At 38.8% G+C, this 19,502-nt stretch overlaps 1 protein-coding gene across 1 annotated transcript; it reads left to right on the top strand.

The window, feature by feature from the left end:
• The first annotated feature begins 1,253 nt into the window (after nucleotides 1-1,253).
• On the top strand, nucleotides 1,254-18,641 carry dsc2l (desmocollin 2 like). Its single transcript, XM_032531785.1, has 13 exons — nucleotides 1,254-1,585; nucleotides 1,792-1,882; nucleotides 2,011-2,219; nucleotides 2,324-2,422; nucleotides 5,779-5,934; nucleotides 6,339-6,483; nucleotides 6,569-6,723; nucleotides 6,851-6,985; nucleotides 7,153-7,338; nucleotides 7,555-7,802; nucleotides 7,990-8,132; nucleotides 8,815-9,036; nucleotides 18,595-18,641. The coding sequence occupies exons 1-13, from the start codon at nucleotides 1,547-1,549 to the stop codon at nucleotides 18,639-18,641; spliced, it is 1,875 nt and encodes a 624-aa protein (XP_032387676.1). The 5' UTR covers nucleotides 1,254-1,546.
• Nucleotides 18,642-19,502: the final 861 nt, after the last annotated feature.

The following is a 19,502-nucleotide window of genomic DNA, read 5'->3' as shown; positions in this document are numbered from 1 at the left end:
TCCTGGCAGCGCACACGACTTGTTGTAATCATGCAGGTGGTTTGCTCCATCTAGCTTTCACAACACCATAGTGACACACCTAGTGTAATACCTGAGAAAATAACAACTGTATTGAACAGATGTGCTCAAAAAGAACACACACCCTGTAATTTGTTGAAGGTCTAAAATGAGTTGTCCTGATAAATGATTCGTTAGCTTCCTTCAAACTGTACTATTCAGTAGAGACGTCATTAGGCACCGCTTTGTTTATTTCCAGGATCTGTAGTGACTGATTTGACCACAGTATTTCATAAAGAGTGGACAGAGTGAGAGGGAGGGCTTAGACATCCTGTTACTAATATATTAGGTGGAAACACAATGAGTTTATCTGTTCAAACCTACTTATTCTGTGTACTACAAACACACACTGAAGCCTGAGTACAACCATAAGTAACTTTCATTTAAGTGTTGGAATGACATCTTTTTGCTGAGTCTGTTTTGTTTTTCTGTTCAGACTCTTTCATTATATCCACGCCCATGACTCACAGCAGTATTTTTCCTGACATTTTTCTCACCTTTCCTGTTCCTGCAGCCCCACGTAGTCTAACTTCCCTTTGCACTTTTTAACCAGGCCTACCTCGTTACAGTAGATCCAACTGGGACTTTGTTTAAAGGACACAGGCCCAGTGTTGCTGGCTTTGACCACTCACACATTTTATCAGCAGTTTATAGAGATAGTAAGCACTTTGCTGTGGGAGCAGAGCCTCCCCCACAGCAGGCTTCATTCAGCACACATTCCTGTGGCGTTAAGTGAGAAGAGCAATTCTGTTCCTCCTACCAGAATGCTTCAGTGGAGCTGCAGAGGAGAAAGGAGGAACAAGCAGGGGTCACTATCTGTGTGTAAACCTGGGACAGGTTTCTCAGACCAGAAAAAAAACATGCAAAACACCTAAATGTACCAAGGATAATGCCAGACCATTCTAGAACATGAACATGTACGGTTCCTCTTTGGCTTAGACAATGTAAAGCACCTGCATAACATTTATATAAATCAATATAATATACATGCATGCTTTTTATAAACATTTGTATATCATATAGTACAACAATGATATAATTCCATGGGAAATTAGAGTGTTCAGCTTGGTTTTGATGTCCTAACAGTGTACAATGTATGATAGAATGACTTTAGCTGGCAGAATGTGCAAGCAATATTTCCCCCTGCTGGCAGGGTAAAATATATATAAATGCAAACTTTAGGAGTTGACGTGTTCAGTGTGTTACAATAGCAACGCAACACTGAGCACAGCCCAAAGGTGCTTTCGCCTGCGGATTACAGGGAGAGTCTGGGTGGGGCGGCCAAGGTGTGTCTGTGTTGACTCATGGCCAGTAGCGACAGCTAGATATCGCGCTCACATTGAAGTGTGTCTGTCCTTTATTCAGAGAACAAGTGCAGGAATTGACAAGTTTCTTCGTCTGACGCCGACACAAATCCGTCAACCGTTGGACGGTTCACTGTCGGTAGAGCTTCCTCCATACGGACAAAGTTAACGAAAAGTTTTCAAAAATGGCGAACGTTTTAATTTTCAACATTTGCCTGGTATTGGTAAGTGCTTCCATTTTTGTTTGTTATCCTCTGATACAAAACGTATTTACCGATAAGCTACAAATGTAACGTTAGAGCATCGTGTTTAAGCTTCTAACGTCTGTCAATACCAAAGAGAAGTAGCCTACTGCCATCAACATTGCATTCTTTTTTTATTTGATTTTTCCGACAAGCCTATTTGAAACTCACTACTTTTTAAACTTCAGATGTTGTCCCGTGTGGAGTCGTGTTTTATCCCGGAGTCTCTGTACATAATTGTGCCAGACACAATTCCGACTGGATACAAAATCACAACAGGTAACCTCCTGCACTTATTATTTGTTCATTAATTATTCATCGAACAGTTTTCTCCAACCCCAGGTTGAATCGGCTTCTGATTTGTAGCCGCCATTTACCCTTCCACCTTTCCTTCTCTTGACTTTCAGTTGTAGTTGAAGACTGCGACACCGAATCATTGCGTTTAACTCCGGAGGACCCCCGTTTTACTATAACGAGTAATAGAGCAATAGTAGCTTTAACGCCTGTATCAGTGGCTCCAGGAGGGCGGACATTTTCTGTGTGGGCTCGGGACAACAGTGGAATGGAAAGTGAGATGGTAGTTCACCTTCTCCACAGTGCAGTACAGGAAAAAAAGGTAAGCCTATGCTTGTAACCGTTTATAACAGGTTAAACATGTCAGAAGTACGGTTTTTTTTAGTTTTTTTTTTTTTACATTCCTGACATGTTTGCATGTCACAGCCCACAGGCTTCCTGAAGCGTTCCAAGAGACGTTGGAGTCCACCACCCTTCAACGTGTTAGAGAATGATGTAGGACCATTCCCAAAAAGCATTGACAAGGTAATCTTAATCTTGAAAATATAGGTACATCATAACCATGTAGTGTATTCAGTTTACTCAAATAGGCCTTTGCAATACAAATCCACACATTCTCTTCACTTCACTGGTACTGCATTTGCCTCACTTTTTTCACACACCCCCCACCCCCAGATTAACCGTACGTTCATGGGCATCGGAAAAAATATTTTTCTCAGTGAAAAAGTCATCATTCACGTCACTTCATGTGGGAATCAGAGCCGGGAAACTCATTCTAGATTTTCATAACAGAAATTCCCAGTTGGTGATGTGTTCTTGACAACTGACGTTTGATGTAGACAACTTTGGTTCACTGAAAATAGTTTAATGACCAACTGTTTATTGTTGACAAACGTCTCTGCCAAGAAACATACATACACATAACATGTTTCAAATTATTCATGAATAGGCATATGTATAAAAAATCAACATTGTATCCATGTCCTTTCCCACATGGATACACATGGATACTTTACAAGACCTTTGTTTGACGCCACTTTACCCCCTGCTCATGGTCTGTTGTTTGCCTGTTTGTTTGTGTTTACTTGTTTGTTTGTTTTGCTTTTATGGTTAAAAAAGCTGCTGTAACTAGGGAATTTCCCCGCTGTGGGATAAATAAAGTATAATCTAATCTAATCTAATTTGTTGTCCTGCAGACAACACAAACAAACACCTGTCGATGGACTGTTTGTATGCTCGCATAAGAAACAGTAGCAAATCTTTGTTATTGAGGCCTCCATGTTTCACACCCAATGCCCAACAGTTGGTGGCAGTAATGCAACAAGTTTTTATGCCAAACGGCAATATAACAGAAGAACAAGAACACGCATCCCCACTGTCACTACCCACTGTGAGTCAAGTGCAGATGTGAGTCGTGCATGCGTCACTTTGCGACAAGTAGCCTACAAGATGCTAAGAAGAGACTTCTGTAATGTCAGAACAGTAAAATTGGACCAACATAACCAAGTTTGTTCACTGCTGACTACAAGTTAGCAATCAAACACAACAAAGGTTATCACTTGAATGGTGTTTCGAGCTAATGTTAGCAATCAAACGATCATAGCTAGCTAAAACGTTTTTGAATTGATTTCCATCAGCTGTTTTGGTTTGTAATGAGAATTGTTTATTATTTTATGGATTTCACAAATTTCTGTATGACACGTTATGCTGTAAATCGTTTTAATCTTAGCATGCGCAACTCACATCTGCACTTGACTCACATTGGGTAATGACACCACCGTGTGAATGCTGGCAGTCGGAAAACCAACGTAAGCACGGGGGCGGTGCCTGATATTCCCAGGTGGCACACACCCAGACACACCTATTAATTACTTTAATAATGACATTTTTTACTTTTTCCATTTTATTTTTATTTTTTTTTTAAATCAATTTTAGGGCTTCAAGTGAGTTACAAACTTGTCTGTAAGTGACAGAGGACAAACAATTCCAGGCTCAAAGGGCTTGAAACAGGTTTAATATCCTGTGTCACTGTAGCCAATGCTATGCACCTGTAACCATAGATATAGATGCCTGTAACCCAGTGAAGGGTCAACAGAAACGTAGCTTTGGCCAATTGGAGACAGTTGTGCCAGAGACCCGCCTTTGGCTGAATCTAATCTGTCAGAGGGGGAGCAGGAAGGAGAGCAGGAAGTTTAACATTGGTAGTCTCCAGAGAAGAAGTTTGTTAATTCATGGCGCAGATTAGAACCCAAATTGAAACGTAAACAACTAAAATTGGTTAATGTTAGAACATTGTGCCAATTTGCTCGTTATAACTGTGACTTATAAAATGTCATTTGTGTCAAAAAATGTTGACATTGTTGTTCAGTAGTAGGCCTGCATGATATTGGATAAAATCTGACATTGCAATATTTTTTTCCCTGCAATAAATATTGCGATAGGAAAAAAGTTTTTATTTTTTATTTTTTTAAAGATGACACAAATGGCTCTATTTAGAAATAATAAATCATTCTCGACTACTGCGGTGATTATGTAAGGGAGTGCATCTACATAGAAGATAAAAATGAAAAAGAATCTTTTCTAATGTGAACCATTATTTGTTGAACTTTAATGCTTTACAAACACCCAAGCAAGTAAGCGCTGTGACTATCCTTACTCTTCTGAAGTGATTTTGGAGGGAGAAAGTAGGTAGAAATATACTATACACTAAATTTCAGGTCGTGGTCGACTAGCGGAGCCAGCTTGTTTGTTTGATAAATTGATCAGACCAGCATGTCACGCGCACTAGCAACAAATTCTTTGTATCCAAGAACAATTAGATCAATGTAAACTACCTTAGCTCAGACACAGACTTCTGTAGTAGATTAGTGTTACGTTTCCAGCGCCGTGGGTCCGAACCGTAACGTTAGTTGGGACGGACGGACCCCTTGTTTCTCTTATTAGCTTTAGCCTGGCTGGTAGCAGCTTTCTGCGGGGGAAAATGTTTGATTTAGTTTGTATTTGCAGCGAACATAAAACACTGACTACTGTAGCTTCACTGACTACCCATCAAAAACTATGCGCATCACGTTCAGCGGCAGCTGCTGCCTATGGTACATTTCTACACACGGAGAGCCTCCTATAACAAATCTTGTTGGACTAACGTCACATACACACGTTGCCCACATGGCTATCTGTCTTAAAGGGGAAGGGTCTGCCGGTAATTAGATTAGATTAGATTCAACTTTATTGTCATTACACATGTACAGGTACAAGGCAACGAAATGCAGTTTGGGTCTAACCAGAAGTGCAATAGCAGTAAGTGCAGGATATACAATGGTTCCGTAAGTGCAAGACATGGATATGTAATGAATAAATATAGAAAAGAATACTATTATAAACAGAGTTTTACAGATGGGTTTGTCCTATGAATACAAAATATAGATAACAAGTATTGTGAGCAAGATTTACAGCTAGGAATTTGGTGGATATTACTATAAATGCAAATTTTTACAGATATGTGCAAATAGCATAATATACTAATGGTTTAATAATCATGTAAAAGGAAAACGATAAAAGTTTACTTTTCTATCAAGCAGCAAAAAAGGATTAGCATCAACATCGCAACGTCCTGCAATGTGACTATCTGACCTTGTGATGTCAGTGCTAAAACACAACAAGGTTCAGCCCTATTCAGCAGTTAGCTCAAAGATTACACTTTTGCATGCACTGTATCCGTGTCACGTTCTCATCAAGGGCTGAACCCCCCTAAAGGTTTGATCCTAGAATCGCCCCTGCTTTCGACTGACTTGATGCAGTGATTAATACCTTTGATGTTTTTATACCCGCTCCAGATGGACAGTTTTTTATTATCATGTTTGATTTTTTTGTTTCTGTTATAGATTGTATCAGACTCGGAAGCCAAATACCAAGTGTACTACGTCATCAGTGGACCCGGTGTCGATCAGATTCCAGTGGGATTGTTCAGTCTGAACCGTGACAGTGGGATGTTGAGCGTGAACAGGGCAATTGATCGTGAAGAGTACTCATCATTTACAGTGAGTGTGAAACAGGCCAGCGACCAATGATGATTTCCCTCATCCCCTATTAATCTCATAATCTCATCGATTGCCAAAATGCCATTAACAGAAAAAAATATGCCTGTCACAATTTCCTAAGCCCAAGTTTGGAACTAGGTACAGTCATGTTTGGTAGTTTGGCCTAAAAACAAATTGAACTGTGAATAAATTATATTAACAGTTTTGGCTATAGTGTGAAACCAGAATGTTTATTAAGTTGATTTGACCCTTACGTGAAATCATTAATATTTGACATTGCAGTACATCACACTTTAACTGACTAATCTCACATTAAAAATAAATGAAACCATATGATATACTCACGCTTTTTATGTATTTTTTGTGTGTGTAACACTTGTAAATTTGACTTTGTTTCATCACAGTTAACAACCAAAGTTTTCGACAAATTCACAAATGAGCAGACAGACCTTCCTTTGGACATCCGAGTAGTTGTTGATGATGTGAATGACAACGCTCCAACATTTGTAGACCAGCTACAATTCACTGTGCCTGAGCAAAGCAACGCAGGTAAAATATATATGACATATAATCCTCAGTTTTTGACTTTCAGTGTGGCTGATAATTAACTCGATGATTACGTTTTACACCACAGGGACAGTGGTGGGGAAGGTGAATACTACAGACCGAGACGACCCAACTACCACCCACGTCAAGATCAAGTATTTTCTCACAACTGGGTTAGACCTATTTGCTATCAACCCACAAACAGGTGTCATCACCACAAAAACGAACACTCTGGACAGAGAGGTGAACACAAGTACCATTATATTGCGATTTACTCTGAAATATGACGATTATAATATCTTGGTCTCTTGCCTCATCTTAACATGTTATTTACCCTTTTCTGGTATGATTTTGTCACTCATTTCTTTAGACAAAAGACAAGTATGTGGTGACAGTAGTAATCAAAGATATGGAAGGTGCAGTGAATTGCCTTTCAACCACAGGAACAGCAACCATCACTGTGGGAGATATCAACGACAACGAGCCCACTTTTACAAAACCATCCGTAAGTGATAAGCGATCACTTACAGAAAGATTGCACATCTTGAAAGGATGTCTTAATGTTTTTTGACTATAAAATTAAACCCAATAGGTTCATGCTATTTTAAGTTTTTGCCAGTGTGTTTTAAACTGGTTTGTGATTTAATAAGTAAAACCTTTTGTTTTCTGTAGTATGCAGTTGATGTCAAAGAAAATGAAAGCCAAAAACTCCTCCTCCGAATTCCCGTTGAAGACAAGGATTTAATAAACACACCAAATTGGATTTCAAAATTTGTCATTAATAAAGGAAATGAAAATGGAAATTTCAGAATAGATACCGACCCCAAAACCAACGAGGGGCTTCTGTATGTTACAAAGGTAAGTGAGATTTTGTTTTATTTTTATTTACAAATCAATATAGACTATAGTTTTGTTTATGTGCTTTTTAGGGAGCCTATTTTACTATTTGGCAGATGAAAACTAACCTTTTGGCTAAATCTGGCAAATTTTCAGAAATGTTCATTAATATGCTCTGCCCCTGTCAAAAATAAATATAAAAACAAATATTATAGAGAGTCTTTCCCTGTTTTCCAGCCCTTAGATTATGAGCAGATTCAAAATGTAAAGCTTGAAATTATGGCACGTAATCAAGCTGAGCTGAGTGGCACCACTGCCCAATGGAGGACCATCCCTGTGGATGTCACAGTCGTCAATGAAGATGAGGGCCCAGAATTCTCGGCTCCTACTATCCGCTTCACTGTCAAAGAGAACACACCAAATGGCACACTGATAGGAAGTTACATAGCTAAAGATCCTGAGACCAAGAGCAGCAACGGCATCAAGTAAGCATTCTTACTTTATGTTGGTTTTAAAACTATTAGCTTTCTGTGTTACAATATGGCTGACAACAGACAGAATTGCAGCTGAATCTCAAGATCCTAACTTAACTATGTGTTACTTCTCTTAAACACTGGAGGGCAGACTTTCACTGCTGAAGAATACACAAGTACTTTTTCCACTCTTTCTCAGGTATTACAAGCTCACAGACCCAGCCTCCTGGATCAATGTCAACAGAGATAATGGAGAGCTGAGAGTTGCAAACACAATTGACAGAGAGTCATCGTTTGTCCAGAATGGAATATACAACATCACCATGAAGGCTGTTGATGCGAGTAAGTTTCTTGTAAAGGCTGAACATTTCCTTTAAGTGACTTCAATACAACATGGACTCCATTATGCCAGAAAAAAACATACTTATATTCCTCAGATAATAGCACAAGCTTACACATACACATCTCCTGTACTTCCATAATACTGCTGAACCTTATTGACTGATGAAGAGGGCTCAACCCTGCACTGTTGAGTAATTCCTGACTCACGTCTATTACTGGTTTTATAAACTCACTGTGTTTTCTTTCGGGTTTGGCAAATACACATCAAACTGTCACAAAGAACTGTGGGATGGGAAAGTGTGAAGTATGCATGCCAAATTAACAGAGACATCGTCACTTCATGTCTTTTGATGGTTTTGTTAGAAAGTAATCAGGAACACCGGCTCCACCCTCAGCAGTATCTGTCTGAACATACAGCATGTCCTGACTGTGTCAACATGTGGGAACACCTGTTATTACGATGTGATGTGACAAGTCATTTCTGATGACTCACAATTCTCGGATGTGATGGTGAAAATTGGGCTCACAGCCCAGATGCTTGTTAGAATTTAAAATTTCATCATAATTTACACCTAAGTGATGGCACAAAGTGACCAATTTTTATCTCAGTGTCGACATGCCATTTAAAAAAAAAAAAAAAAAAATCCCGTCTTATTTCTAATGTAATTCCAATGTATTTCAGGCTCCAAAACAGGAACAGGAACAGTCGTCATTGTGGTGGAGGATGTCAACGACAACGTGCCAGTGATCCCCACCCCCGAGATGGTGTTGTGTGAGAAGGAAGGAGAGCTCGGCTCAGTGCTGGTTGTGGCTGAAGACAAAGACCAGAGACCCTTTTCTGACCCCTTCAGCTTTACTCTGCCACCCAATCATGACGGCAAATGGTCCTTGACAAAAGTTAATGGTAGGTGGTTGTACCTTTATTTGATCTACATCTTATAAAGAATGTATTTTAAACAAAATACTTAAAAAAACACTCGTGACATTAACTAAACATTATTGAAACATCTGTGAAAGAAATGTGCAAATCTGGTGCTGTCAGTTAAATGCCGTTTTAACAGCGTTAACACAAATCCATTTTACCGGCGGCAATTTTTTAAACGCAAGACTAACGTTCTTTTGAGCCTAGCAAACTTTGTAGTTTTTCACATGCTGTTACAACAACTGGTAGGGTTAGCACAGTAGTAACACCACACCAGGTATAGCTAGACCGAAAACAAACAACAGGCACGCCGCACACACTTGTTTGGGCTTGCGAGGAGGCCAAAGAGTAGTAACGTGGATGAGGAGCACATGACGCCAAAATGGATGCCAATAAGCTTCTGGATGGAAAGTTTACTTTTTTAATAGTTGCCAGATGGTTCCAATGATAAGACCAAAGTGATCTGTGTGTTTTGTCGTTGTGAACTGAGCTATCATTGCAGCACTTTCAGTCTGAAATATCACTTGATGGCCAAGCACACAGCTGATGTGAATTCTCCTCCCCCCCTCATCAAAGTATTTTTTTCACCCTTTTATTGATGGACAGTGTTACATTGTGTGAGAGATTATTTGCTCCAAGTGAGAATGTTATGTGTGAAATTGAACACTACTGTAGGCTATTTTGTTGCCAATGTTGTTTTCAATTAAAAAAAAACATTTGCACAAAGCAAGCCAATCCACTTTTCCATGTTGATAAGAGCATTAAAATGAGAAAAAATAATAGGACAAAAAGAAAATAAGGGACATTTAGACTAGATCAAAATTAGTTAACTATGACATTAATGCAATTAATCGCGATTAAATAGTTTAATCGTTTGACAGCACTAGTGCAAACTACTCGCAGCAATAATTTTTGTGAATAGTTTGTGTGAATAAACCACTAATACGATGGTCAGTGAACGAGCCAGAGTCAGGCATAAAGCTTGACTGATAATTGTGTTTTTGAGGCTCATACCAATATGTGGGGGATGAGAATTTCAGATAATTTAAGTAGGGAGCAAGAGCACACTGTAAAAATACACATTTACAAGTTAAAGTCATGCGTTCAAAATCGCATGTATGTAAAATTACAGAAGTTTTCACCCCCAAAAATGACTTTATATTTATAAAAAGGTAGTTTAATAATGAAAAACCCCCCAAAGTACAGTACTTTTGGAAAGAAGGATTTTACGCCCAAGAAACCCCCAAAGATATTAAGTTTAAAAAATCTGGATAACAAAAAAATTAAAAAATTATTTTTTTAAATAAATGCAAAGAAAAAAACATTTTTTGTTTAAATTTTTCCCCTTAATTTTTTTTTTTTTTTTCATTGGGACCCTTAATGTGTCTGGGGGGGAGTTTTTTAAAGTTAAAAAAACCAAACTTGGGCTCCGGGGGGGGAAAAACTATGTAAGGTTGACTGTTTAAAAAGTGCTGAAAACCAATCTTTTGTTTGGTCATTTCTCATTGGTGACATATGGCTAAACCCAATTACGGTAATATGATAAGATTTGTTTATAGCCCAATACTATTTACCTTCCAATTTACATTTAAGGGCCTCGGTGTTTAATCCCGAGATAATTTTGTTTCTTAGACATACATTTTTTTTGTATTGGCAACCCTTTGAATAAGATTTTGGTATGACTTTTTAAAGTGGCCGCCTAGATGTTTATTTTTTTTTTTTTTCGATTGCAAACCCAATTTGAGCGGGGTTTGAGTTTTTTTTTGTTATGGGGTAAAACAATTTGAATCCCAAAAGCTTTTTTTTTAAAACCATCTTAATAAAATTTAAATTTGATTTTGCCCCTGAAAAAAAATTTAACTTTAATGTTGTCCAAAGGGGTTGTAGGGCCCCATTTCTTGGTTTTTTTACTTTTAAATTTTGTAAACGTTTTTCCCCCCGGGACACAGAAACCTATTTTGGGCCGGGCACTCAGTGAGCCCCCTACAGGGGTTTATCCCAACGTTCCCAAAGTTACAGATCGAAGGGGCTTCGGTTTAAAAACCCCGAGGCCCGATAGGAGGTTTTTCCCAGTCCCAGGAATGGGGGCTGCGGGAAAAGGGACCACTCTTTTGTCATTGGGGCCCTGGTTTAAGGGCTATGCGTTGCCTTGCTCCTCCCATATGCTTGGTGGGGTTCCCCCAATGCTATATATTGCCAGCAGAAATTATAATAGTGTAGGCTCACGTTGAAATAAAAAATTTTGGGTGAAATGGTTAAATCCCATTGGGGCCCATAAAGAATTTTTTTGTTATAAAAGCACTCCTTGTCCCTTTCTTTTTGAATGTATTTTTTTTTGGGATTGCAGGGCCTATACTTCCCTTTTTTTCTGCGTTAAAAAGGGGAAAAAAAATAGATCTTGAAAAATGAAAGGGGACAGTGGTGGAATCCTGCTCAAATCAAACACAGAGTCCCCAGGGGAAGAAGTGGTAAGGACACAACAATGAAAGCACTGCCTGGGCTTATACTCTTGGAAAAAACCAAAAAATTATTTTTATCTAATTTTTTTTTTTTCCCCTTTTTCTTTTTCCCTATCTTTTTTAATTGAAACTTGTTTGCTTTTTTTACTTGTCTGGGTTTCTTACAGGATTCAACCCCTAAAGCTTTTATTCCCCTACTGGGTTTTTGACCAAGCAGTGAAGGGCTCAGTTAAGGGTTCTGTGTGAATGAAGGTTTGGAACGGGAAAAAAGACCCCTTCAGCCACAATCGGGCCCCCCAAAGCACACATGGGAAGGGTCCCCTTGGGACGTCCGGTGTTGTCAACCCCCCGAAAATGCATGAGTTTTTCCCTGGCCGTATGATAACTTTTTGGGAAACAGTCAGGCCAGTTTGGTAAAGGGCCAGGGTGAAACGGGGAAAACCCTACCCGCCGGACGCAACCTTTTTCACAAGGGCCCAAACAAAGGGCCCCAAAAATACAAAACACCGGGTAATGTTTTAGGGAAAAAAAAAAAATGAAATTAAAATAAAATTGGGGGGTTTCTAAGAGTGGAAAGAGAAAAAAATGGGGGGAAAGGGGCCCGAATAAATGTTCCAAATTTTGTAAAATTTCATTCAAATAAATTTAAAATATCTGTAAGAGTTGAGAAAACTTACGCGTAATATAATTTTTACTCTAAGCCGTTTTGGGGTATCTTAAAACCCTTTTTTTTTTCCCCAAAGGTTTTGGGCCCGAAAAGGAAAAATTTTTTTTTCTGTTTAAATGTGGGGCCCTTCCCAGCTTTACCCGGGTCCCAGCTTTGTTTTATTATAAATTGGTACTATTTCCCCCCCCCCCAAACCAACGATCAGGCTTAGTCCACCCCGGGAGTAAAAAATACGTTTCCTCCCCCCGTTTTCCCAGAACCCGGGCCCTTTTTGGAACAGAGGCCCGAACGGTATGCGGGACGACCTCACCCAAACCCCAAAAGGGTTATGAGGGGGCGGGTTTCTCCCCAGTGGCCCCCGGGGGGGATGCTCCCAGCAATTTTGGCGCCCAACGATACCTCGACTTCCGGGAACACGCCGGCCCAAAAGTTCAAAATCTGGGAGCTTCCCCCCAAAAGACATGAAAAGGAGATAAAAAAATAATGAGGTGTCTTTTCACTGACAGGATATAGCCCGGCCTGGGATCTGGGGGGCTTGGTTTTCCCCCAAACCCTGAATGGGGAAAAAGAAAAAGCAGAGGGTGTAAGGGGTTGCACACTGCTCCCCATGGGTTTTGGGTTGGTATTTTGTTTTTTGGCTTTTTGGTAAAGGTTTTTTGCACTGAAAACTTGCAAAAATGGTCGTTGTACAATTTTGGGCCGGGTTTACGGTTTGCCTTCAGGGGTTTTGGGTTTCCATTAATTAGCCGAAATATTTTTCATTTTATATAAAAAGGTTTTGGGGGGTTTTTATATGATCTTTTGTTTTGGGAAACATATGCAGGGGAAGGGGTGCGGGGTTTTCTAAACTGAAGGGTTTAAAAAACTTTGGGTTTTTTGGTTTAATGTTAAAAAATTGTGTTCCCCAGTAAAGAAAAAATTCGGGATTTTTCCCAATTTTGCTTTTAATTAATAATTTGTTTTTTTTTAAACATTTTTAAAGAAAAATAAAACCCAAGGAAAAACCTAAAGGGTTTAAGGACAAAAATTTAAAAGGCATTTTTTATATTTTACATGAACAAAATTTTTTTATTTTGCATGTTTTAAACTTCAACCATTTTTAAAAATTAGGTTTTTTTGTTTTCACTGTTTTTCCCAAAAAACAACAGATTTTCTGTGCAATCAAATTCCCCCAAGCTCTTAACCGGGGTTTGGGGCTTTAGTTTACCCCTGTTTTCCACCGAGGCGGTTGCGTTAAAATTGCCATTACTGTGAAAGTAAAAGGGGAAGGGGGGAAAATTTTGATGAGTGAGTTATAACTGACGCTGCCTAGAACTGTTTGAATACAAGACTGACTAGACACAATAAAAAATATCCCTGATCCTGCAATGAAATCTTGACATTCCCATATGTGTTTATTAAGTATTGAATTTTGAACTGTCAGGGTTTCTTTTAAAGAATGTTGTCTTAATGTATGTGGGGCCTTTTTTACCCAAAGGATTTTAATAGAAGTTTTGGTTTTAAATTTTATGAAATAAAAAGTTATTAAAAGGAAATTTTACTTTTTTAAATTTTTAAACTGTAGGGCCAAAGGCTTTTGTTAGAGCTTGGCCCCCAATTTTACAGTGGGATCTTTTAGCACTAACTTCCCAACCCAAACCAAAAATTCTTCTTTTACTTTTGACTTTGGCAAAAAGTTTAAAACGGAAGGGTTGGAGCAAAAAAAAGGGGTAATTGGGGTCAGTGTCGGTGGGTATTTGGGAAGGTTTAAAACCGGAAAAAATTCACTTTTGGGGGCAAATAAAACGTTGTTTCAATTAATTTTTGGAAAAAATTTTTTAAAAATGGTAAAAAATTAGTAGAAAAAAAAAGCTTAGTAGACATCATGAATAAAAAAACGGTAACAGGAAAACAAAAGTATTGAAAACAAATTTGAAACCCCCCAAACCCTTTATTGTGTTTTTTTGGTTAAGGCAATTATAGATATAAATTTAATAATGAAAAAAAAGAAATGGTTTTGGGTGAAAAAATCCCCCTATTTTTTTTTTTAGACGACTTTGCAGATCAGCACCCCGTGTAAATGAATTCCCAATCTAAAAGCGGGAAAAATTAATTAGGGGGTTAAAAGGGGACCATATGTCTTTGTGATGGGATGAGGAGGTACAAAGCGGACAGGGGGCGACCCAGGAAAAAAAAAAAGGGGTTTTGGAATAAAACCCTGACTCGCCTACCCTTTAAAACCCCCACTGGAATGTCGTTAAAAATCCCAGAATTATTGCAAGAACAATATACTGTCCCAATTATGGGAGGATGGAACGAGATGGGAACATCAAGGGGTTTTGTTTAAAATCCCACCGGGGCCAATTAGGAGAATCTTAAAAAGTCACTTAACTCATAATAATGAAAAATAATCGATTAACCCAAATAGCTAAAGAAGGCACTCCAAGAACAGTAACAGCTCGGTTACTCCTATTTTACCAATAAGAAGTCTTTTTTTTTCTTTTTAATTACTATACTCTGCAGAAATAAAAGTGTTTGTGTATAACTGATATTTCAGAAATCTGATATGAAAAGCTGCAATGATTCAAATTCCTAGACATGTTTGGACACCCATTTCTGAACAGTTCCATCCAAAGCATTTACCATGGTTACCATGGGCCAGATATTTAACATGCTGGATATGAGAGGTCATGCTCTCTGTTGTGCTCCAACTGGCCACAGTGATGAACCAGCATTAAAGCCGAGGAGTTACTTGAACAACCTTAGTTCATTTGACACATAGCTTCTTTATAAGCAGGTGTGAAATGTATCATGGAAGTCCAAACTGAGAACCAGGGAGGAAAGAGTTTGACGTGCCAGTATCAGATCTTATTCCATAAGTTGCCTCATTTGGCCTTACTCTTTTACTACTGTACACTGGCTTATGTTCACACAAAACATTGTTAGTGCAAAAAAAAACGTTTTTGTAAAGGCCTACTGCACAAAACAACGTTTTCAGCTGTCCTAACATATGGTGTGTGTGTGTGTGTGGTGTGTGTGTGTGTGTGTGTGTGTGTGTGTGTGTGTGTGCCATGGTAGCTCCATGACAAAAATACCTTTGCAGTAAATTAAACGACAACAAAAAAGAGTTTTAGGTTATTTCTTTGAGGATTATCAAGTGCATCCCTATGTAAACCAATGGCACTGACAAGCCACATAATTCAATAGACCACTTTGTGTGTCCACCCTTATCAGAGCTGCTTGAGCCATCACTTCCAGTCACTTCTGTAAAGATGCAATTAATTCTAAAGCAGTAGCGTGAAATTAATTTATTGCTTGTAATTAGTTTTCGGCATACTGCGAAAAACAATCTCTCCAGATAGGGTGTTTTCACCCTCCACCAGAGAGTCTGAGGCCACTTGGCTCCATCTGAGTTCAATATGGAGTCGTGCCCTCAGTTGCCAAGAAAGTGATGCACAGAAACTTCTTTAACCCCCTGTGACTTTGGCCTCAGGACTGATAGTTTTGTATGCCATGTGTGAGATATTTCAGTCGCTATGAATGCACATGACAAAGTAATTTCTTCATTGTGTGTCGTGGGAAAGCACAAACCAGGTCAATTATATATGGAATTTAGGTTGGTTTGTGAATAATTAAATCCCTGAATGTGTGTGTCTGCATGCAACAGGCCTTAGTGAAATTATTGTGTGGTATTTATTAAACTGACTGTAATCATGTATTGTTAAAAAATAACTTACGGGTAACTAATCATTCAGGATCCTTATGTGTTTCCTCACGAAAACGGTTATAAATACAAGATGTTATTACTGTCAGTGCCACTAGGTGTCACACTTACCCTCTTAGCCACACAGGCTGTGGGGGGAGGGGGGGATATTTTTATATATATATATTTTAGTCAAGACACTTCATCTGTCTGTCACAAGTGTAACCAAACACCTGAAATCACTTCAATTAAGCTTGGAAGTCACGACAGCCCAGTTAAAGTGAAGTGATGAGACAATTTGTGGCAGGAGCCTTATTGTGCTCCAAAGTGACATATGCCAGACTGTACGGTTATTGCATGCTTTTAGTCACCTTCACTGATATATGGTGTCACTTATCTAACAAGATCTGGCTTGTCGTTGCACTGCCATGCTCATTCTAACTAAAGTGAGATTGAAGCTGACCACCACCTCCCAAGGATAGGGTGCTAATTTATGGGGAAAAAACTGCCAAGAGTGATGACAGTTCATTTAAAACTCACACTTGTAATGATTCCAACATGTACCCGTCTCTAAAACATTATAATATTTTATAATATTTTCCCACAATTAATTTAAATCACATATCAAAGAGGGATCATGGTATGCTTTTGTCATTTAAATGGAACAGTGATTTATTTACAGAAAGCACATACTAAATAACAAAGAGTAGAATTTAATTGCGAAGGTTATTTTTACCATGCAAATTAGATGGTATATCTGGTAACCATGTCAACTACTTACTGACGATACAATGTAATTAGGGAGAAAAAAGGTGACAAAGGTTATTTTACAAATTGTTACTGTTCTACAGTATCATAACATCTCTTAACATTTGTCAGAATGTGCTTAACATTTTTCTAGACAAGAGTTTTAATGACTTGTGACATCATTTGTTTGAGGTATTGTGCTTCTTTCTGGAGTTGCTGTCCATATCTTTCACACTCAAGCAAAATGTGCAGCTTACATATTAATTAGATAAATCTGTTTGGCAGTGGAAAGCCTCAGTGAGACATCTGGGTCTTAATTAGGCAAAAGGATTCAAGAATATGTGTATAAATGTATACTAAAAAGTTAACTCATTCAATTACAGATTAAATATTCATTTGCCATTCATTTCCTATTTCTCTTTTTTGTTTTATGAGATGCAGACTTTTTTTGAATGAATTTTAATTTATTAACTGCTTTCTAAAATCTTAAATCGATTTTGTGGTGAGTTTTTCCACATTGACATCCGATCATTATCTCATACGTCAGAGATGTCAATTCATCTCCAAAAGGCTTATGAGAGGACTGACCCTGGTAAATGTTGTCTAAATAATTATGTCATTAGTCTCCCTATATTCAAACCTGCAGTGCGGACCTTTAGGGATTTTACATGGTGAAAGCATAGATGGGGAAATGAGCGGGCACTGGGGAATTGTTTCAATATTGCAATTACATGAAACCATTTTTGTATTGACCTCTTTTCCCTCCAGTTATGGGAAAAAAGATATAGTAAAGTAAAGAACATAGCAAGATGAAAGCTTGACTTTCATCTTATTTCTCCTACTGAGAATGTGATATTGGAGAAGGAACTAAGCTGCTACATTCATCAAACTGTGTGCTTTACCAATAAGTATCCGCCACAGTAACAGCCAGGAGAAAGAAAACCTCAGACACATACTGTATCGAATGAATGGCTGAGGCTGACCACTACTGAGTCCATTCATCTTGTTTGATCGAGACATCTCCTTGTGTTTGTCTCTATTGAACAGAAGTATTACGGTGCTATGAACTAGAGGTCAGGGTCCAGCAGCAGACATGCAAAAATCCTAAAGCAGTTAGTTCATTATTGTTCTTCCAGCTGAGACATACAATACAGATTGCACTCTGGGTTAGATGGTTATGCTTTGAAAAATGTTCTGAGAGAAATTCACAGCTTGTCTTGGTCTTGCTGGTGTGAACTACACTACTGTTTGTCAAAGTGCTGCACAGTGAAATCTGTTTAACAAATACACTCATATAACTTTTATTTTTTTAAACAGCCGCAAACAAAATGATTACAGACAACTGCTGCAATCTCAAAAGGGCGCTGTTGGTGCTAGAAAACCTTCAGAGAAAAAAAAGTTTTTTTTCCCTGACTAGGAGCCTCAGTGTGACGATATTCAGCACGGTGGCCCCGTTACATTTATCTGATGGAAACAGAAAGGAAGAGGACCTGACAAAGTGTTTTCCTCTGTAGTAGTTGTAATCAAAGTGAGCCCTCTGCAAAATCTTACTCTCATGTTCCACAAACTGTTAGAATTTAACAGCCGAACTGCTAGGATTTAACAGCTGAACACGCAAGGATCAGCAGAGTGCGAGGTGCCAGAGTAAAAAGAACAAGATAGCTTAGACGGGGTTAGACATGCTGAGGAGAAATCGTGGGGGGGGCAGGGGGGTTAACAGGTAGATTAGGAGCATAAAGAAGAGAGAGGCAGAGAGCCTGACATACACACACTCACACACAAAGAGGTGAGACAATTTCCAGGTGGCTGTTTGTGAGTTGCTTTTGGGGACTGCCGTTGAGCATTTGGTCAGCACAAAGATGGAGGCTCACTCTGGTTCCTAGTGTGTAACCCCTGTAGTGAAGATCTATAAGACTGATTAGACCCCCTTCTGTGTGAGCTGCTGCTTTTGCCTCACTACCATTTTCTTGGAAGACTGCAGACAGACACAGCAGACTACAGAACGCAGTCTCACACAGGGGTTGTGCACTGATAACCGTCTTAGCGAGCAATTTAATTGGCCCGCTGCACATTTGACTTCAGGGAATGTTTTGACACTGTAGGTGTGAAAACAAGATGAGCTAAAGGTTGTAGCTGTAGATACAAAGCGTGCAACCAAATCTCAGCCCCCTCAGTCCTCTGAGCTCAATGGCCATAACAAAAAATGTGCATATTGATGAGGATACTTTACTAAGTTTTAAGCCATGAGTAAACATTCAAATAAAAAAATAAATAAAAAAGGATTATTGGACTAGACGTAAACATCCCAATTTTTAAGGAAGTATTATTGGCAAATATATGCTTCTTCCATTTTTTCTGCAAATAACATGGCATCAAAGCTGTATATCAGTCACAGAGGATCTGCATCAGCAAGTGGGGGAAAACACGTCACAAATGCACACACTGCATGTATAAGAGCATGCATAAGAATACAACTTCATTATCTTTGAATAAATATAAACATGGCAGTGGCAAAAAAATCCAATACCGCACAAGAGCAAATCTCCTACTAAGCCCCGTGACCACTCTGTTGTTTATTTATACCAAAGTCTGGAGAAGTTAAACCACACCGATACTCCCTACATGTCGATCCCTTTGATGTTCTAAGACTTAGCTCAAAAGACATTTTTTTTTATATCCACCAACACTGATGCTAAGGGAATACAATTTATTGATTTGCTGTCAGACTTGGATCAACATGGTCCTATCAGGAGGCTCGGTACATAAAAAACACAGCCGGTGGACGGCGAGCAGAGCACAAATAGACCAGCAAATGATGATGTGGACTGTGGAAAACAAAGCGTTGACCCCATAGCTCATTCAGCTGGCTCAAAGGGAGTAGCATCACACAAAT

The sequence above is a fragment of the Etheostoma spectabile genome, chromosome 12 (assembly GCF_008692095.1).
Source record: "Etheostoma spectabile isolate EspeVRDwgs_2016 chromosome 12, UIUC_Espe_1.0, whole genome shotgun sequence".
Taxonomy (NCBI): domain Eukaryota; kingdom Metazoa; phylum Chordata; class Actinopteri; order Perciformes; family Percidae; genus Etheostoma; species Etheostoma spectabile.
The sequence above is the reverse complement of the archived record's forward strand: the minus strand, read 5'-3'. Positions and strand labels throughout refer to the sequence as shown.